The following is a 21,920-nucleotide window of genomic DNA, read 5'->3' as shown; positions in this document are numbered from 1 at the left end:
GAATAATTTGATCTGGCACGGGAAGAAAACCTCCATGCAGTCTACTTGAACACATCTACAATATAGCAGTCACCTTCACCTTTTTCAAACCAAGGCCCCACCTTAGGCCCAAATATGCATTTGTGGGATCACTTCTTTTATCTCCCCCTTACGTTTGTACAGTAGTGCAGCTGCTGTTACACATCACCTTAGGGATAAGCTGTGATTCAGTTGTGGCTCCTGATTCCCAGTTGAAGGCCAATGTAACAGAGGATTATTTATTTGTTCAGGAAGCATATTCTTCACCGATGTTTTTGGGAACAATGGCTGGTGTTTCTTTTCATGCTGTTGAGCTGTCTTTAACTATAAAACGTGGAAAAATTATTACGCTTATGCCTAATAGGTTTGTCATTGGTATAATGGATTTCTATACAATTCAAGTGGTGTTATGGGAGTATTTCCAAGACATAATAACTATTTTATGTTGTATAATTCAACCATTCTTACAATGTGAAGTCAGGGCAATCAAGCATGAATGTGTAAATATGAATGTAAAATAATACACTGCTCAGTAATAAAAACTGAACCCTACTAGTACCATAAGATATGAGTGCAGCATGGAAAAATTCCTCAGCTTTTTATATGCCCATTTAAAAAATCCTTTTACATTTTATTGGTATTCAGCTCAAGCCTTCCAAAGCACCTAAGAAACATAATACAATAAAATTGGCTTCCAAGCATAACAACAAGAAACTTGACATTACCAGCATGGTTTTCTCTTTGTGGAAGCAAAACGGACAACATCTCCACCCCTCACATATAACGCTGAAAGTGGTTGCAACATTTGCTTGCAAATGTGGGATTTTTAATGAAAATGTTTCATACTTCTTGGTGCACAGAACGTTGGACGTATCCATTCCAAATGCTGATATGATGGTGGGTGGTCCTTCTTTGAGGCAGAAAGTGGCCACCTACAAGAGAAGACCTTAACTGGAGGAAGGGAACAAGAAAGAAAGCAGCGTCTTGAAGAAAAATCATCCAATACTACTCTTGGGTTTTCAATGAAAAAGAGTTAACTTCAGCATATGTTTTGGTTCAAAGGAAATAAAATACGTTAAACATACACATGGGCACTGATATTAGGTCAAACTGAAATACAGTGGAAATGGCTGGTTTATACTGTAGATATAGTGGAGGGGAAACAGCCTTATATTGAACCAGATCCATGCTCCATCTAGCTGAATATTGTCTACACTGACAAGCAGTGGCTTTCAATCATTCAGATGGGGTCTCCTACCCCTACTTGGAGACAAAAGAGATTGAAACTGGGAGCTTTTTCCTGAAAAAAATGTGCTCTACCACTGGGTTACAGCCCCAGACCAAAGCATGCACAACTGAATGATATACAATGGTCTCTTAAGTGCAGCAATAGTGATTGCATTTAGCTATCAGGAATGTTGCTTTTATCCCAGAGGGATGGAAGCTAAAGAGGGATGAGATGAAAGAAAAAGAGGTGAAGTGAATTAACTGATCATCAATATTTTCTCCGTTGTCCTGCACACAGCAACCATGTATAAGATCTAAATAACAAAACAAGGGTCTTCCAAAACTGGGACATTGAGTTTCTACGTGCAATTGGGGCTTGGCTCCAACATTCCTCAAATAAAAATAGGGACATTTCACACTCCGCTGCAACTGACCCTCCTTGACCCCCCCATTTTTGGGTATCCTCTCCGCAGAGTATTTCCTATCAGAAGAATAATTCCAATGGCAGGGTTTATTTCTGAGTAGACCTGCATAGGATTGGTAACTCTAATTTGAGGTATCCATGATGAAAATTGGAGCAGGATAGTATTTATCCTGGGGTCATTGTAAGCTGTTCTATCTCCATGCACTGAGAGAAGACAACCTTTAACAGAAAAAAGGCAATGGTAGGTGGCAATGGTGGAGGAGCGGTGCTCACCCAAAATCCCTGCAGCTAAACCACTGCTTCTTACTTGGAGGAGTAAGAGCAAGGTAGCAGGAAGTTGGTGCGGTGCAATGCACTGGTGGAGCCAATATGGTGTTCTTGTCAGTATGCTTGCCCTATGCCTACTTCTCTGCCTATCCCCATCTACTTTCCACTATGCAGCAGTGACTCAGCTATCATGAGGGTCAAGGGAAAACTATCACCCTACTACTCTACCTGCTATTAAAAAAGGAAGTTGTCCACTCTGCTTTTAATGGATGATCTTTGGACATGCCTCTTTTTCTTCCCTGAAGAAAACACATCTGTTTAGTGACTATATTACATATTCTATAAAAGGTTGTGAAATTGAAGTCTAAAATACTCCAAAACATTATTCTTTACTACACAGTATTCCAGTGTGTACCATTATTTTAAGAACCGACTGGTAAGATTGGGAAGAATGCTTTCAGTGTTAATAGTGCATCTTGTTTCCAAGGTAACCAAAGAACATTATCATTCAGTCTCCCTTTCTCTTACATAGAACATTGGTGTATGAGCTCTGGACCTGATCCTATAAACACACTTTGAAGATGATTTGCTCTAGTCAAATAAAGTGTTCCATTTGAAATCAATGGGTTTATGTGAGATTATTTAACGCACGATATTAGTGAGATATATAGTGAAAATATATATATTGCGAGAATATAAAACATATAATGTGATCAAAACTATTCCTTTCTCTAATATGAAAAGGAAAAGTGTGTTAGCTTGAAAGTAATGTAACCTGAGTCTCTGGCAGAATCGTTATTTATCTGAACTGTTGGGGTTTCTTAAGAGTAAAGGGTCACCATGACATGTTGATCACTGCTTGTGTTGAGGTCTAACCACCAATGTCACTTGCAGAAACAGTCGTAATGATGCTGTGCTTTGCAGAGAACTCTGTGCATGCATTGATCTGCACATCACATTTCTTTGACTGGTATGCTAAAATTCAGTGTGTAGAGTTCTGTGGGTGCTGTTGAGTAGAAGTTCACATAGAATCATAGAATTGTAGAGTTGGAAGGGACATTGAGGATCATTTAGTCCAACCCCCTGCAGTGCAGGAATATGCAGCCATCCCATATGGGGTTCAAACCTGTAGCCTTGGCATTATCATGCTCTAATCAACTGAGCTGTCCAAGCATGAACAGCAGTTAGCATACTAGACTTCTTCTGACAATGGTTTGAAGCTAGTCTGTGCACAGTCGTAAAGGACTCCTGAATCTCAAGATTTTAACACAAGGTGAGCCCAAATTTTGCCTGGACTTGTATTGGCTCGTATCGGTGTTTGCAAATCACCACTGCTGCCAACCTGGAAGTTGCTGTTTGCTTCTCTGGAACTGTAGCACACAGGTGCTTGTAGTGGGCTTCCCACGGAAGGAATTCAGTGTTGTTCTGAATCATTTCATCAGGACAAGCCTTTTGGTTTGACAGGTGGAATGATCACCCCTCTCCTCTCCTGTGTGCTGCTCTGGGCTCCTAACTACTCCGGGGGGGGGGGGTGCAGAGGGGGGAGAGAGAGGGGGGGAAAGCTTCACTGTACAAGGAGAAGTCCATACTCAGGGCTTCTTCAAATACGACTCATTAGTTGCATCCTGCCCCTGTGGTATCTGGTTTTCCACTGTGCGAATGTACCAAACAGACAGTGGAGCAGTGATAGCAGCAGCAAGATCTGTAAAGCTCTTCTTTTCTTCCTTGTTCTCACCCTGGAGAATTATGCTTCCATTTTCCTGACAGTTAGAATTCTACAGCAACAGGGGAAAGCTTTCCCCCAAGGGAAAAGCACCTCTGGGAAAAGCTTTTGAAATAAAAATGTCTTCAGTAGGTGTCCTGACAATGCTGGTCCTTCAGGACTCCTGAGGCCAGGGAGGCAGACAAGGGCCATCAGATAGAGAGGGAGAGGAAGGCATTGTTGCTGCCTACACTGCCTTGCTTTCAGATATGTTCTGGAGAAGGGATGGGGTAGGCAAATCCATGGGATGGGTGGGAACTGAGGGAAAGTGGGTTGCATGTTTGTGATCCAATGAGGAGGCCCAAATAGTTTAGAGGGTTTTTCCTCCCTCCCCCCAACAGATAAGGAAAGAACAGCTAAAAACACACACAAAGAAACTGAAATGAGCCAAGGGAAATTCACCTATTGCTAGTTTTAAGATGTTGTTACCTGATCTAGAAGGGTGAAGTGTAGCTGCATGGTGCAAAAATGGAGTCCAGTACCACCTTTGAGACATGCAACTACAGTCGTACCTTGGAAGTCAAACAGAATCCGTTCTGGAAGTCTGTTCGACTTCCTAAATGTTCAGAAACCAAAGCATGGCTTCTGATTGGCTGAAGGAAGCTCCTGCAGCCAATGGGAGTCCGCAGAAGCCCTGTCAGATATTTGGCTTCCAAAAATAGTTTACAAACTGGAACAGTCACTTCTGGGTTGTGACGTTCGGGAGCCAAAATGTTCGAGAACTCAACTGCTCAAAAACCAAGGTACAACTGTATTCATGTTTACTTGGAATCCCCTCTGACTTGAATGGCCTTTATTTAAAGGTAAATGAGCAATGCAGAACTGTTTGTTGCTACAGAATTTTTTATAGGTGACAACCTATTTCACCAGATGCTATAGTGATCCTAAACTTATTTAAGCACAGTGCATAAAATAAATCTATCTATCCCGAGGAGAGTAATGATCATTTAATTTTTTACGTCCATTTGAATATCCACACTGACAATAACCCAATGTCTTCTGCTATGACTTCAGAGTCTGTTGTAGATATGTTGGAGCATGCCCTACTGAGCATTTATTTTATAGGATATCAAAGGCTCAGGTTGAACAAGGCAGCTATAATTTCCCCAGATTATAATCTCATCATGCGCTTACATTTTTGTAAAAATTCTAAATTATCCTTCCAGAGCTAAGCAACCTTGATTTTAAGGTAGAAATTTAAGCACACATTTTCTTGTCCCACCGACTGAAATAAATGTGGCTTAAAATACTTAGCATAATTTTTCTCAGTTCTTCTATCAATACTTCCAAATTCACTTCCCTCAAATCTGTAGATTTCAGTAGTGCCTTTATCAGAATCCTGCTACATGATATTGCCTTGAGCATCCAAATGGGTTAGGTGATTTTTAAAAGTGCACCCCATGAGCTGAAAATTAATATTAAAGTGATAAATCACCCCACTTTAAAAATAGTTATATTTGCCACTTCAGTCATATTCAGAAAATTAAGTGTGCATTAAAAAAAAATTTAATGTTCAATGACTTGCTGATGCTCATGTTTTGGTCCCAGTTGAGATGGACTGCAGTGGTGAAAATAAAATATCTGTGCTCGTTTAATTGTACCCCAGGGTGGAGTTTTGAATGTGTCAAGAAGTGAGAGAACACCAGCTTTAATAAGCATACAATGCAATTTAACAGTTCATAAAACAGTAAAATTTAATCCCAGACCAGGAGATTTATTAAATCTCACTCAGCAAAGTGGGATGTGGGATGGACTGAGGCAGTGAGAATTAAGAGAAATTATTTCAGGGGCTATATATTTTATTACCTGACTGAGGTGCAGGGCGACTAGTTTCTTTCGACTGGTTTTATTTTTAATTTCACACAACTCTTCCTAATTGCTATTAAACGAGAGTGTGTTTCAGAAGCAAAAGAAATATGTTATTCCTGATGCTTTCTTCCTGGGTGCACTCTTGTTTTGTTGTTGTTTAATTAGAAATTAGATATTTAAGCATGGTGCAGCAGAAGAATCTACACATCATTAGGGGAGTAATGGTCATTTTTACACTTTTCATTCCCATTCAGATATCTGTGCTTAATTTGAAAACCACTCTTATGCACTACCAAAACATCTGAGAAGACCCTGAATGGAACAAATACTGTTTTGCTCTATAAGACGCACCAGACCACAAGTTTTTGGAGGAGGAAAACAAGAACAAAAATATTCTGAATCCCAGAAGCCAGAACAGCAAGAGGGATCGTTGCGCAGCGAAAGCAGCGATCCCTCTTGCTGTTCTGGCTTCTGGGATAGCTGCGCAGCCTGCATTCGCTTTATAAGACGCACACACATTTCCCCTTACTTTTAGGAGGGAAAAAGTGAGTCTTCTAGAGCAAAAAATACAGTAATTTCATATTCTCTCTCTCTCTCTCTCTGCATGAGTTTTTAGCACTCTTTTCAACTGGGGTAGTGCTGGGGCTGGTTAGTGCTGCTCTGTAAGACACAGCTAACAAGGAGCATTTTCTTGCTTTAATAGACTTCATAGAATCATAGAATCATAGAGTTGGAAGAGACCACAAGGGCCATCGAGTCCAACCCCCTGCCAAGCAGGAAACACCATCAGAGCACTCCTGACATATGGTTGTCAAGCCTCTGCTTAAAGACCTCCAAAGTAGGAGACTCCACCACACTCCTTGGCAGCAAATTCCACTGTCGAACAGCTCTCACTGTCAGGAAGTTTTTCCTAATGTTTAGGTGGAATCTTCTTTCTTGTAGTTTGGATCCATTGCTCCGTGTCCGCTTCTCTGGAGCAGCAGAAAACAACCTTTCTCCCTCCTCTATGTGACATCCTTTTATATATTTGAACATGGCTATCATATCACCCCTTAACCTCCTCTTCTCCAGGCTAAACATGCCCAGCTCCCTTAGCCGTTCCTCATAAGGCATCGTTTCCAGGCCTTTGACCATTTTGGTTGCCCTCCTCTGGACACTTTCCAGTTTGTCAGTGTCCTTCGTGAACTGTGGTGCCCAGAACTGGACACAGTACTCCAGGTGAGGTCTGACCAGAGCAGAATACAGTGGCACTATTACTTCCCTTGATCTAGATGCTATACTCCTATTGATGCAGCCCAGAATAGCATTGGCTTTTTTAGCTGCCGCGTCACACTGTTGGCTCATGTCAAGTTTGTGGTCAACCAAGACTCCTAGATCCTTTTCACATGTACTGCTCTCAAGCCAGGTGTCACCCATCTTGTATTTGTGCCTCTCATTTTTTTTGCCCAAGTGCAATACTTTACATTTCTCCCTGTTAAAATTCATCTTGTTTATTTTTGCCCAGTTCTCTAATCTGTCAAGGTCGTTTTGAAGTGTGATCCTGTCCTCTGGGGTGTTAGCCACCCCTCCCAGTTTGGTGTCATCTGCAAATTTGATCAGGATGCCCTTGAGTCCATCATCCAAGTCGTTGATAAAGATGTTGAATAAGACCGGGCCCAAGACAGAACCCTGTGGCACCCCACTAGTCACTCTTCTCCAGGATGAAGAGGAACCATTGATGAGCACCCTTTGGGTTCGGTCAGTCAGCCAGTTACAAATCCACTGAGTGGTAGCATAGTCAAGACCGCATTTTACCAGCTTCTTTACAAGAATATCATGGGGCACCTTGTCAAATGCCTTGCTGAAATCAAGGTAGGCTACATCCACTGCGTTCCCTTCATCTACCAGGCTTGTAATTCTGTCAAAAAACGAGATCAGGTTAGTCTGACATGACTTATTTTTCAGAAATCCATGCTGACTATTGGTGATCACAGCATTCCTTTCTAGGTGCTCACAGACTGTTTGCTTAATGATCTGCTCCAGAATCTTCCCTGCTATTGATGTCAGACTGACTGGGCGGTAATTATTTGGGTCCTCTCTTTTCCCCTTTTTGAAAATAGGGACCACATTTGCCCTCCTCCAGTCTGCCGGGACTTCGCCTGTTCTCCAGGAATTCTCAAAGATGACTGCCAGTGGTTCTGAGATCACATCTGCCAGTTCTTTTAATACTCTTGGATGCAGTTCATCTGGCCCTGGAGACTTGAATACATCTAAACTAGCCAAATATTCTTGTACTATCTCCTTAGTTATTCTGGGCTGTGTTTCCTTTGCTGAATCATTTGCTCCAAATTCTTCAGGTCGGGCATTGTTTTCTTTATCGGAGAAGACTGAGGCAAAGAAGGCATTGAGGAGTTCAGCCCTTTCTGTGTCCCCTGTTTGCATTTCACCATCTTCTCCTCTGAGTGACCCCATTGTTTCTTTGTTCTTCCTTTTGCTACGAACATACCCATAAAAGCCTTTTTTGTTGCTTTTAACCTCTCTAGCAAGCCTGAGTTCATTCTGTGCTTTAGCTTTTCTGACTTTGTGTCTACACGTGCTGGCTATTTGTTTGAATTCCTCTTTGGTGGTTTCCCCCCTTTTCCATTTTTTGTACACATCCTTTTTTAATCTTAATTCAGTTAAAAGTTCTTTAGATAGCCACCCTGGCTTCTTTAGGCACCTTCCATGTTTCCGTCTCATTGGTATTGCCTGACGTTGTGCTTTTAGTATCTCCCTCTTAACAAACTACCACTCCCTTTCCTTTTAGTATTGTTGTCCATGGGATCTCACCCAGCACTTCCCTAAGTTTTATGAAGTCGGCTTTCTTAAAGTCAAGAAATTGAGTCCTAGTATGCTTGGCTGCTCCTTTCCGCTGTATAGTAAACTTCAGAAGAGCATGATCACTCGCACCTAATGATCCTTCCACTTCTACCCCACTAACCAGGTCATCAACATTGGTTAGGACCAGATCTAAAATGGCTGTTCCTCTTGTTGCTTCTCCCACTTTCTGGACAATGAAGTTGTCTGCAAGGCCAGTGAGGAATCTGTTTGACCTTAAGCTCTTGGCTGAGTTTGACGTCCAACAAATGTCCGGGTAATTGAAGTCCCCCATTACTACTATCTCCCTTCCTTTTGCATGCTTGGCCATCTGTTCCAGGAAGGCATCATCTATGTCCTCCGTTTGGCTTGGGGATCTATAGTAAACTCCCACAATGAGGTCTCTGTTATTCTTCTCTCCCTTAATTTTGACCCAAATGCTCTCACTTTGGCTTTGAGGATCTAAATCTTGGATCTCTTCACAGGTATACACATCCCTGACATATAACGCCACTCCTCCTCCTTTCTTGTCTGGTCTGTTTCTCTGAAATAGATTGTATCCCCCCATTATTACATTCCAATCGTGGGACTTATCCCACCAGGTTTCAGTGATGCCTATTATGTCATATTTAGTTTGCTGTACCAAGAGCTCAAGCTCATCTTGTTTATTTCCCATGCTTTGTGCATTATGGGGCTAGCAGAGCTGTGTCGCTTTGTTTTACACTAGCAGTTGTGTAGTACAGCGCCGGGTATACTACAGTACTTCAGTAGACACGTTACACCATTGTTGCTGAACAAGAGTGTTTCAGTGGATGTGATAAAGGGACGAGCAATTCCTCCTACCAATTAAAGAAGACTGCAATATCTCGATACTAGAGTTAACTGTTGCTGCTTTATCAGATAGCTAACATTGGATACAGCAGGTACACTTTTAAAGCTTTGAGCTGCAGATAGGAAGTAACAGATTGTATATAACAGCATGAAAAAAATGACTGATTCGTGACTAAATAGCGTACAGATGTGATACATAAATAAAATGTGAAAGGGTAGCAACTGCACCAGTTCTGTTCTGCAGGGAGTATGCAAGGAAAACTACCCAAGGAAAACTACCCAAGCTGCTACAAACAGCATCAGGATTTGACTCTTAAAATATTGTTTTCTGAACAGCAGTATTAACTGTCAGAGCCAAGAAAATGCCAACATTTATAAATAGATTTCATAGTGACTTTATATGCATCAGCCTATCTTTGACAGATCGATCCCCTTAGTTCATATCCTATAATTTTAATGTCAGCTTGATACTGTTTTCGGAACAAACAGGACACCTTTCAAGGTAAATAACAGACAGCTTTAATAACAAGGACCCTTGAAACGTGGGTGGCCCACCTGAAATAACTGCTGTGTGTTGTCAGATTTTTCTCTGCCCTTCAAGTTCCCTATTCCTACTTAAAGTGATTATGTAAACAGAAGCAGTCTGTGGCTGTGAAAAAGACAATTGGAAACTCACTTATTGTTTGTATTGGGGGCAAGGAGGCTATCATCATAACATTTAAAATTGTGCTCTTTTTTTTGCTAATACTTTAGAACAATAAATGCATAACTATTATGCATTCTGTGACATCAAGGATGAACTTTAGCAGCGTAGATATCACAGATCACATCTTAGTTCTTTTTGGATATTGTCTGGGATGTGAAAAGTGGTAGGCCACACAATGATCCTCCTCCCTCACCCCAATTCGAAGCCAAACACCATTTTTTTTGAAACTTCGTTTGCAGTGCTTTAGAAGATTAACATTAGCCCTCTGTAAAACACTCCAGAATGGAAGCTTCCATATCATCATCATCATCATCATCATCATCATCATTTTATTTGATAGATTGCCTTTCCATATTTAAAACCATGCTCAAAGCAGCTTACAACATGAAAACATTTACATGATTATAAACATAACAAAATAAATTTTATAAATCATAAAGTGCACAACCAGATTGAAACATTTCCTCATAAATCATAGTAGGATCTAAAAATAAAGCTACAAAAAATTACTATCAATAACAGCAAGCTTAATTTAAGGTTTAAGAGAGCCAGTGTGGTGTAGTGGTTAAGAGCGGTAGTCTCGTAATCTGGGGAACCGGGTTCGCGTCTCTGCTCCTCCACATGCAGCTGCTGGGTGATCTTGGGCTAGTCACACTTCTTTAAAGTCTCTCAGCCCCACTCACCTCACAGAGTGTTTGTTGTGGGGGAGGAAGGGAAAGTAGAATGTTAGCCACTTTGAGACTCCTTAAAGGGAGTGAAAGGCGGGATATCAAATCCAAACTCTTCTTCTTCTTCTTCTTCTTCTTCTTCTTCTTCTTCTTCTTCTTCTTAAATGAAGTAAAAAAACAAACAAACAGCAATGCAGCCTGCTCCAAAATGAGGAGTAAATTGGAAAGGAGCTGGAGCTTAAGATGAAGGAGGTGGAAATGACTAAGTACTCATAATGAGACAGTGTGATAAATCCAAAAGCCGCTAGCTTCAGTACATCATCCCCCTCCAAATGTCTGAGTAAAGAGATGCATTTCAGCCAGCGCTGAAAGGAAGCAACTTCAGTGCCAAAGATGGGATGCTACCACTGAGAAGGCCATTTCCTGCATCATCACACTGTGTACTTTACCTGATGTGGGGATGAGGAAAAGGTCCTCTCCTGCTGACCTTAAAGCCTAGGCAGGTTGTATAGAGTGAGGCGTACCTCCCAATATTTAGGGCTAAGTCATTTAATGCTTTGTAAGTCAAAATTGGCACTTTGAATTGGGCTCGGAACCATACAAGTAGGTCAACTTAATATTTTATTTTTTAATTGCGACTGATATTCAGTGTTGCAAAAGGTCTTAAGGTGATAAAAGTATCAGAATGAGATGTTCTGAACTGGCTGGCTGTGTCAATGGTGTGTGTGAAATAGCTAGCTGGAATGGGGTGATTCCATTTCAGGCAATCTAGAAATACCGAATAGTGAGAAGGCAGACCAAAATACGTTACCATTTTCTATTTCATTAGGTCAGTTGTGGTCATTCACAACTGGTGAAATTTAAGTGTTAAAATCCAAATTATTTTGTACCTAAAATGCAGTTTCCCCCTGCTTAGAGAGTTAGAGAAATTAGACGATCAATCACTTAAAAATAATTGGTGGTCTATTTTCTCCTCTTCTCTGTGGAAAAATTCTCTTGCTGTTTTCCCCACAGTTACCTTGGAAACCACTACTAGTAGACATTTGCATAGAAATAAGAGTCTTGAGGTTGGTGTCCTAAGAGCTACAGGCAGGAATACCCTTGTTTTGGAAAGTGTTTACTTCCAAAATGTAAGGAAACCCCCTTTATTACTGGTTCTGGCTAGAGGTGAGTGAGTGGTCTATAACAGAAACAAGTGCAATATTGCTATGAAACCACTGGAGGCAGGGCTAGAACTGTACAGCAGGGCTGGAGAAGTTTTGGCGCTCCAGATGTTGTTTGACTTCAGTTCCCACCATCCCAGATCACTGGTCATGCTGATTAGGGTTGATGGAGGTTGGAGTGCAACCACAACTGGAGAGACACAGGTTCTCACTGCTGCTTTAGGTTGGCCTATATCAGTTGATACCTAGAGAATAGCCCTATTCTCCACACCAGGTGTCCTGATGCACCACTCTACATAATTGGCTCTGGATAAAACATAGTGGAATCCTTTTCCTGTATTTCTGTTTTATTGTGCTTTTGAAAATGTTTTTGTCGGTCTTTGGACCAAAAAAAAGAATGTACAGTGGTACCTTGGTTTGCAAACAGTCTGGTTTGCATTCGTTTTGGATTACAAACACGTCAAACCTGGAAGTGTATGTCCCGGTTTGCGAACTTTTTTTGGATTACAATCCATTTTTTTAATTACGAACAATTTTTTTTGGGAGGCCCCATTGGCAAAAGCGTGCCTTTGATTACAACCAGTTTTGGTTTACAAACGGACCTCCGGAACAGATTATGGTTGTAAACCAAGGTACCACTGTATGTAGCCCTATTCAGCTATTCTCCCTCACACAATTGACAATCTTGTGAGAGGTGGAGTCCTTCCATACTCACTAACCCCAATCACCAACGTTGTGTCACCATCACTGTGGTTCCCTGAGCGCCCAGGGTTCCATGTCACAAGGGGATCATATACATGCAGAACAGCATCTCCTCCATAGTTAATTTTATCTATGGTTTCTCCCGAGCTTCCTCAACCTCGGCCCTCCAGATGTTTTGAGACTACAATTCCCATCATCCCTGACCACTGATCCTGCTAGCTAGGGATCATGGGAGTTGTAGGACAAAAAGCATCTGGAGGGCCGAGGTTGAGGAAGCCTGAGCTAGGCTCTTCCCCTCACTTGATTGTCATGATCAGCTCTCCCTCACATGTTTAACAGTCTGTTCATGATATTTGTTTCCTTCCCCCTTTTGTTACAGTATAGCTAGTGGGGTAGGGAGAAAATTAATGGCCCTGGCCTCTCTAAAGAAAGCAGGATGGAGCAATTAGATGAATGGTGTCAGCTTTTAGCCTACCTTGAATTGCTGAGTAGAGGAGCTCAGTAAAGAAGGCATGAACAATTAAAGAAGCTGCATTTCTTCACAAAGAATAGCTAACTCTCTGGAATGTCTTCCACAAAGAGGTCTGCCAGGTCCCAACACTGGATTCCTTGCAGGCATCAGGTCTAAGTCTGTCTCTGCCATTAAGCCTTTGAGCTAAACCAACCTTGCAATATTTGAAGGGGGGGCACTGATCCGGCACTGTTAGTTATTAATAATCTTCCTGATATCTTATTAATAATGGATTATTTCCAGTTGGGAATGGGAAATCGCCAAAAATTGGGTGGTGAAAGGAGACCTTATGTAAGCTGCTACTATGTGATATAGGGCATATTCCCCACCCAAACCAGCCTTGTGTTAACTATGCCTTTTCCATTCAACAGTGTTTAGCTTTTAATCTTTACATACGCTTCAGGTTACATCCAGTTCAGGTTACAGACTCTGCTAATCCAGAAATATCACCTCCGGTTAAGAACTTTGCTTCAGGATGAGAACAGAAATTGTGCAGCGGCAGCGTGGTGGCAGTGGGAGGCCCCATTAGCTAAACTGGTGCTTCAGGTTAAGAACAGACCTCCAGAACGAATTAAGTTCTTAACCCGAGATACCACTGTACTTTGTTCCAAGTTTGCTGCATCTATACATTCCTACTTCATTCTTTAACACATCATTTCCTGCTAAACTGTCAGCCTGTCGGTTAAGTCATGATTAAAATGCTTCATTCATATTCTTGAGGATACTAATGTCAGTGGTTCTTATCAAAGAATATAGAAGTGGATTCACACAACTATTTCCTCTTCCTCAGTGTCATAACATATTGCAATCATGGGTTATTATGTTTTTGGTACTTTTTTGAGTTGTTGCTTTTAATATGTTGTCTACTTGTGATGAGACTGAATCACTGCAGTGTTGGATAATTAAACTGCTCTTGAACTTGGATTTTAATCTGAAGCAGAAAAGTATTCTGCTTTATGCTGTTGTTGCCCTTTATTTCCAAAACTAGATTGACACTGAAACAACCAAACTATTTCCTGATTATATGGGAGTGCCCTTGACTCATTTTCAGGCCAACCATTTGGGCTCAGACTATAGTATTAGATACTACTATAAATAGTACTATAAAAAGACTATAGTGCTAGATAGAACCAGTCTTAGATGAATGCAGAATAAATAAATGGAGTGTTCATGCCAATTACACAAAGTCAGTGTATGTTAACATATTTATAGATTTATCTCTGTAAATTTAGATTTAGCACAATATATTTTGCTGCTGCAGGCATAGGAGCAAATTATCTCCCCCCTCTCCAAGTTTGAGTATATCAAATTATTTTGGTATGTGAGGCAGAAAATCTTCCAAGTGTCCCTCTCTCTGTCCCTTGCAATAAAAATACCATAATAATGAACAGACTGTGCCTCTGCTTGATTTTGGGGTTGTTGTTTTTTACTTTCAGCACCTTCTGCCAGGTAGGTCACCCAGGTCACCAGACAGAGGCTGAGAGCTCCTCTCATCCTCTTCAGCTGATGTTTCTCTGAATTCCCCTACTCCAGATTATATATATCCCAAATTACTTTATTTGCCAACTACCAATGAAAGGAATTGCAATCTTTTTGTTATATCAACATTTTTAGTTTCCAGCAAGGCCACCGTTTATATATATATATCTTTAAATATATATATCTTACAATAAGAAGATACAATCATGCTTTCTAGGGATTATTTATACATGAAGCCATCATCCTCAATATGCTCCTTTAAACCCTGACATTTGGCTGTACGGGCTAGGACTGATGGGAGTTGTGATTCAACAGTATGAGGAAGGCACCCTATTTCCCACTCCTGCTTTAAGTGTTGAGGGAGATGTTTAGTTGATCTGCTCCTCACTTACTTCTTGATCTTGGAATCAGGAGAGGGCAAGATTCATCCCTTTCAGTTGTGCTGAATATCCCAAACCTTCCAAAATCTTTTTGCGTGCAAATGAATAATCTGCTTTGTTGTGCAGATTATCAGTACCAGAATGGCTTGATTCTTGGGAATCAATATTGGATTAATAAACATAAATGCTAAGGAGAACCTAAATTATTGAAGTCATCTATCCCATTGACAGAAGAGTTTAACCACAAGCTCTGTTAAATTATTACCCTGATGGCTATAAATAGGCCATGGGACCATTTTTTATACTCATGACCATACGTCTCAGGAGAGTTTGATTAATGAAAATATTAATTAACTAAAATAATCACATTTGCCTATTCACATTTTAATTGAAAACTGATAGGGGTTTTTTGAACCTGCATTCCAGCTATTTCTTAATCATCTCTTGCCTGAACAATGGACTGTTTTTCTATATTGATAATTCAGTAACACAGAATTTATAGATTACGGTTTGAAAGAATCTGGGATTTGTGATGGTGAGAGCTAAAGTAGGATTTTCTCTCTGATGAATAGCATTTCTTTTGAAGTATTAAAAGAAGAAAAGATTTTAGCTTGAAAGAAGTGTTCATCCTAAATTAATGTCATGCACAGATTTTTTGGATATTTTCAATAGAAATCTCAAAACCCAGTATACATTTCCAGCATATTTAACAGCATTGACACTTCACATCTCTGGAAACGCAAGGAATCAACTGCAGAGTTATTTAGCTAATGTGGGAAAGTAATAATGCCTGGATGAGGCTTTAAAATACAGGGTCTGGTTTTGAAACCGGCTCTTTTCTGGTGAGAGTGGCAGCAAAGTAATATAATCAGATGTCACTTTTTTAAGAGGGGAGAGAACCAATGAGGCCCCCAGAAATGATTGGGTTGGACCAGTGGTTCCCAAACCTTTTCAGCCCAGCATCCATTCGTTCCATAAATTCATCCTCAGTGCTCTCTACCCTACTCAAGAAATGCATTGTTCAAAACAGCAGTTTGAATGACCCACTAAGGAAGATAATAACACAATAAAATTCAAAACAGCAACAATTAATTCCACATTTGTTTAAAATCCAGTTAAAACTATATAGTTTAATTGATTCAACAAAATCGATGAACTTGATCCACTGATGCCAGCTTCTCAAAGCCTGCCCCCTGCCACCTCCTTGCTTCTTAAAGGTAAAGGTAAAGGTACCCCTGCCCGTGCGGGCCAGTCGTGTCCGACTCTAGGGTTGTGCGCCCATCTCACTTAAGAGGCCGGGGGCCAGCGCTGTCCGGAGACACTTCCGGGTCACGTGGCCAGTGTGACATCGCTGCTCTGGCGAGCCTGCACCAGCGCAGCACACGGAAACGCCGTTTACCTTCCCGCTAGAAAGCGGTACCTATTTATCTACTTGCACTTAGGGGTGCTTTCGAACTGCTAGGTGGGCAGGAGCTGGGACCGAAAGACAGGAGCTCGCCCCGTCGCGGGGATTCGAACTGCCGACCATGCGATCGGCAAGCCCTAGGCGCTGAGGTTTTACCCACAGCGCCACCCGCATCCCTTGCTTCTTAGTGCCCCCTAAATTAATCTCACCAGCCCCATAGAGCAGTAACACCCACTTTGGGATCCACTGGGCTAGACTAAGCTCTTGGCCAGCCGCTTTGCTATTCAAGCACCCTGTCTGGTACTGCTTCTCCGAAATTGGTGTCTGATTGGCTGAGCCACTGAGTGCCACACTTGCCCTGAAGTAGAATTTATTTAAATTAAAGTGCAGGCGGCTAGGGCCTAGGGGATGGAGTCAGCTGATGAACTCTGCAGTGCAATATTGTGGTCCAGGCTTGTACGCTTCTCTAGCCAATCAGGAAAGAAGGAAACGAGCACTACTATCGATATTTGTTTTTAAAAGGAAATAAAGAAGAGTTGAACAGCAGCAGGGAGGAATGGAAGTCATCTTGCTTGGGAGCCTATCAAATGTGGCAGCACTTCAGTTTCTCTACCATAACATCAGTCTTTTTGCTTTTAAACAATTTGAATGGGATAGCAATCCATGTTCTACATTTAATTCAGTATCTACAAAACAAAGAAACAAAGGAAGAAACACAAAACACAGAAACCTCTTTCTTGCTAAATTCATTTCCATTTCTGTGCCTAATTTTATTAGCTTTTTTTTGAAAACAGATACAATGTTTAGTTGAATTGTGAATTAGACTTTTGGTTTAATGCAATTTGACTTTAGTTGGTGGCGTTTTATTTCTGTTTCAGAATAAACATATAAGTTGTGCTGAATATTGTTGTTTCTTTTGTTTCTTTTTCATTAAACAGTTGAAAGATGTGATGAGAACTTGTCAACACTCTGGTTTTCTGGAGACTTCTTGTGCAATTGTTACAGTTCCAGGACTTTCATTTTGCATAATTTCATTTATTTCTGGCCTTTATCATTCTCCAAAAAGGTGCAATTCTTTGTTCTCCTTAAAATCTCAAATAGTTATTTATTAATTGTGGGCTATTTAGAACAAAAAATTGAGTCAAATCTTTTGGAATCAAGAGGAGTCAAGGACAGTGTGATGACTTCTGGTGTGATCACGAGAATAAAATGAACATTAGGTAGTAGCTTTGCTATAGCTCTTCAGACAATTAGTAGGAATATGAGTATTCTTCAATTCTAATTGGGTATGGAATGTAGTATTAGCCACAAAATTCTGAGAATCTTACTTTGATTTAAAGAATCAGTTTTGTAGTCCTTATGGTTAAGAAGATTTAAAAAGCGAAGTCATGGGAGGGTATGCATGAATAATATTTCTGCTCAATATTTCAGTGTACTTCATTGTTCTTTCCCATTACTAACAAGCCTAATAATAATAATAATAGATTAAAAGCACAATGGTTTGATTTGCATAATCTATACCAATTTTAGAGCTCAGATTTTCTTGCCCAGAATTTAGACTAAATTTTCTTTTAGCATACACTGTACATATCCTGTACATATCTATTGGGTACCTGGAATTGTTAGAACATACAGCTTAGGAAAGTAGTTAGAAATAAGGTGATGATATAGATTTATGGGATGGTCCTGGAACATTCCTTTTTGTCAGACAGGTATGCTCTGCTTTTTGTTTTATGGCTTCTCTGGGAAAAGAGTGCTGCCTAGGCTTTAACTTGCATGAAATGCTGCTGCCAGAATCTTAACTTCTACAAAACAGCTTCAACATGTCATGCTAGGTTTCAGGAGATGTATAGGCTCCCACAAAGGTATCAAATTAGCCTTAAAAGCACTTTGAGTTATAAGTCAGAGAACAATTTGGGAACTCTGATGTTTTGACTGAAGTTAAAACCTGAGCACAGCACTAGATGCCTTAGAAACTATGTGATGCTGTTCTACAAGCTATTTCAAGCCTGAGATTTATCACCTTTTTGGTTTTGAAATGCCACTGCAGGAAGCTCATTTACATCCAAACTTAAATTCTTTCTTTAGCATCAACTTACGGTCTATAACAATAGAGAGCACTTTTGCATTTTTATGTTTTGTTTTATTGTAAGCTGAGTTTGGGATTCATCTGCATGAAAGGAACTATAGACATTCATTCTGTATTGTGTTGCGTTATGACAAATGCAGCCATCACTAGGCTCCACATTGTTAATGAACTTATTTCACAGCTCACTAAGTTTGTCCATGAGGCGGCACAACAAGCCCGTTTTCCGAACAACTGGTTTGGAGTTCATATCTTCTCACCTACTCTGCAAAGCTGCCTTCTTATAAGAACACAAGAAGAGCTCTCCTATATAAGGACAACAGCTCATCTTGTCCAGCATTCTGTTCTCGGATGCCTATTGGAAGCTCACAGTGCTTGCTTGCTTCTTCTCTGGTGGGTGATGGTTGAGGACCTCTGTTCGCCATCCCCCTGGCAGCTAGGGCCCACATGTCTTGCCAGTCATTACGGAAACTACCCCGCCAGCAGAATCAAGGAGTGGGGATCCCCCACCAAAATACCAGCTTCAAATAGGCCAATCAGAGGCCCCACTAAATGGGCAGTGCCTTCCCAGCTGGCCGGTCTAATAGAAGCTCACAAACAGGACCTGAGTACAACAGCACTCTCCTCATGGGATTTTCCTGAAACTGGTATTCAGAGGCATACTGTCTCCATCAATGGTAGCTTTAATTTGTATAATCTTTCTTTTAAAACCGTCCAAATTGGTCGCCATCACAGCATCTTGTGGGAGTAAATCCCATATGAGTTGTGTCCTGTAGGGAAAAAATAGTTCTTCTCCCACACCCAAACTCAGAAATCCATTAAACACTTCAACATACTGTATATATTTTTTGGAATATTAACCCAACCCTATCATTTATTTATTTATTTATTTGTTTGTTTGTTTGTTTGCTTATTTATTTCCTGCCCTTCACCCCAAGGTCCCAGGGCAGGTGAAAATGTTATTAAGAACAGTTTAAAACATCGTATGGATAGAGGCTTCCTGTCATCTGTTGAAGTAAAAGGTTTCTTATAAGTATAGTTCATTCTTTTTACAGTGTATACCCCGGAGTATTCACAAACAATTTGTGCATGTGAATATTTGTTTATTAGGGATACACTTGGGATTTGGATGACTCCCGAGGTGAACTGAGGTGCTCTGGAGCTATTTTGGGCTTGTCAGAGGCACAGCAAGACCTCTGCAAGACAGCTTGAATCTTTAGCAGGCAATCTTTAGACATGTTTTAAAATGCTTTAAAATGCTGCAGACAACTGTCTGCTGAAAGGAGAAATAATGGCTTTAAGATTTCCATAATGCTATAACTTTAGAGTGGACTGATGGGGGGAGAGTGTTGGGAAGAGAGGGGAGGGAACACTTAATGGTGACCAGTCATAAGCTTTTAATCAGGGAGAAAAAATAACAATTTATCCTTAAAATAAAACCTCTTTAGTTCTTCCTCCCCTAATCAACTTTAAAGTTGGCTAGCACAAAAGCCCCTCTACTCACTTGTTGTTGTCTTCTTGTTCAGTGGTACCTCTCTCATGTCTGCAGTTTTCCAACCATTGCCCACAAAACACTAAAGAAAGAAGCAATAATTAAAAACTTCCATAGATACTAGTTCATTATTGTGAAGGCCTGTCTAAACAGGACAGTTTTCAGAAGATGCATGAAAGTAGGCAGGGATGATTCCTTGTGGTGTTGTGCACACTCCTAACGTTTATGTACACGTATTGCTTCAGATGTGTAGGGCCCACCGGATCAACATTTTGAGCTTTTCTAGCATGAGGCAATGGGCATATTACACTGCCAGACTGGCTGTCGAAAAATGCATGCCTTATTACATTATAATAACGTGTGTGCAGCAGAAACGTTTGCTCTACTATACAGTGGTACCTCGGGTTAAGAACTTAATTCGTTCTGGAGGTCCGTTTTTAACCTGAAACAGTTCTTAACCTGAGGTACCACTTTAGCTAATGGGGCCTCCTGCTGCCGCTGTGCCACCACCGTGCGATTTCTGTTCTCATCCTGAGGTAAAGTTCTTAACTCGAGGTACTACTTCCGGGTTAGCAGAGTCTGTAACCCAAAACGTCTGTAACCTGAATCGTCTGTAACCCAAGGTACCACTGTACTAACTTGGGACTTTATATATGCACACTCTTTTATTTGGGAAGTGGTAGGCTGAAATAAATATGGATACTTTGTGTTGTAATTTAGAGGAGAAATTGATTATGTCAACTTTGGGTGATGAAAGTAGTTGAATAAAGCATTGTTCAATTCTGTCCTGAGCATTTTTTTTAAAAAAAAAACCTGTTCTTTTACACAGTAACAGAGAACGGTATGTGTGTTGTAATTTGCCCCTCACAGAGCTACAATTGCCAGCGCTCTTAACAAACTATCGTTCCCAGTGCTCTTTTTCCCTGGGGAAGGGGGACATGTTTTAAAGGTGCTCTCAGTATATGATGTGTATGCAGCTTTTGTTCAATAAGCTCTTGTTGTTGTTGTTGCCTCAAAACAGAGGTGGGAGAATTTGTGTTTTCCTCTTTCCTTGTCTGTTGACAAGCTGGACTATTTTCACAGTGGTGTTTGTGCTCTCATTGCAGACGGATGCAGCTTTGATGTATGATGCCGTTCATGTGGTGTCGGTGGCTGTCCAGCAGTTCCCACAGATGACTGTCAGTTCGTTGCAGTGTAATCGGCACAAACCATGGCGCTTTGGGACCCGCTTCATGAATCTCATTAAAGAGGTACCTCACTAACCAAATGTGACTTATCTTGCCTCCCCCTGTCTTCCCTCTGCGAAAGTTCAGACCTGAAGGTCCTTTGGCTTTGAAATTCTAGTCAAATACACCTTTTGCTAACAATATGCACTGAAATGTTTAACGTGGGGAAGAGGTACAATGATCTGAATAATAAACAAATAAAATGAATCATTTTGCTAGGCAACATCCTCTGTTCTGTTGGGTAAATGATCATAACAATTGAAAATATAAGAACTATGTGCTGTATTTTTAGGCTGGCCTACACTCCTTTCATGCCAGATTTTGTGAAATCCTTTTCACTATATCAGATATGTCCATAGTATGCTCTCTGCTTTACCAAAGGATTTGTTATACTTTAGTGACATTCACATTTTATGAACCTATTAGTTTCTTCTCATGTTATACTTAATAAGTCTTTTTTATTTTAATTGTGTAAAAAGAACATATTTGGATAATGTAAAGATAAATGCTCTTGATTTCTTAGCAAATAGCATTGTGGAATTGTCAGTGTCAGGATAGACAACATGGTGCGCTGCAGGTGTTCTTGGACTACAGCTCCCATCAGCCATAGCCAGCAAGGCCAGAAGGTTAGAGATGATGGGAGTTATAGTCCAGCAATCTCTGGGAGATACATATTGGCTGCAGCTTGCAAAATAGCAAAGGTGAAACAAAAATCTGTACCCACTAAAGAGAAAATTTTTAAAAAATTAAATGTCAGCCTTTTATCAACCTAGCAAGATGAATTTTGTGTGTGTGGAAAAGGAAGGCAATTAAGAAATTGTATGCAGAGATTAAGGAAAAGTTTGTTTAATTATCAAAAGAATGCTGGGAATCCAAGAAATATGCTTTAAAAAACCCTCTGGCCAGAAGGAAAATCATTTAAACTTAAT

The 21,920-nt window shown here is 40.6% G+C and overlaps 1 protein-coding gene across 4 annotated transcripts in view; it reads left to right on the top strand.

Annotated features, from left to right (window-relative positions):
- Positions 1-21,920, top strand: part of GRIK2 (glutamate ionotropic receptor kainate type subunit 2) — a 462,985-nt gene that overhangs the window by 243,184 nt on the left and 197,881 nt on the right. For all 4 annotated transcript variants that reach the window (XM_082216617.1, XM_082216616.1, XM_082216618.1 and 1 more), the window contains exon 8: positions 20,872-21,015. In XM_082216617.1, the coding sequence (XP_082072743.1) occupies positions 20,872-21,015 (144 nt within the window). The remainder of the gene's footprint in view (positions 1-20,871; positions 21,016-21,920) is intronic.

This window comes from Podarcis vaucheri (assembly GCF_965113315.1).
Source record: "Podarcis vaucheri genome assembly, chromosome: 3".
NCBI lineage: Eukaryota > Metazoa > Chordata > Lepidosauria > Squamata > Lacertidae > Podarcis > Podarcis vaucheri.
This window is presented reverse-complemented; position numbering and strand designations above follow the sequence as displayed.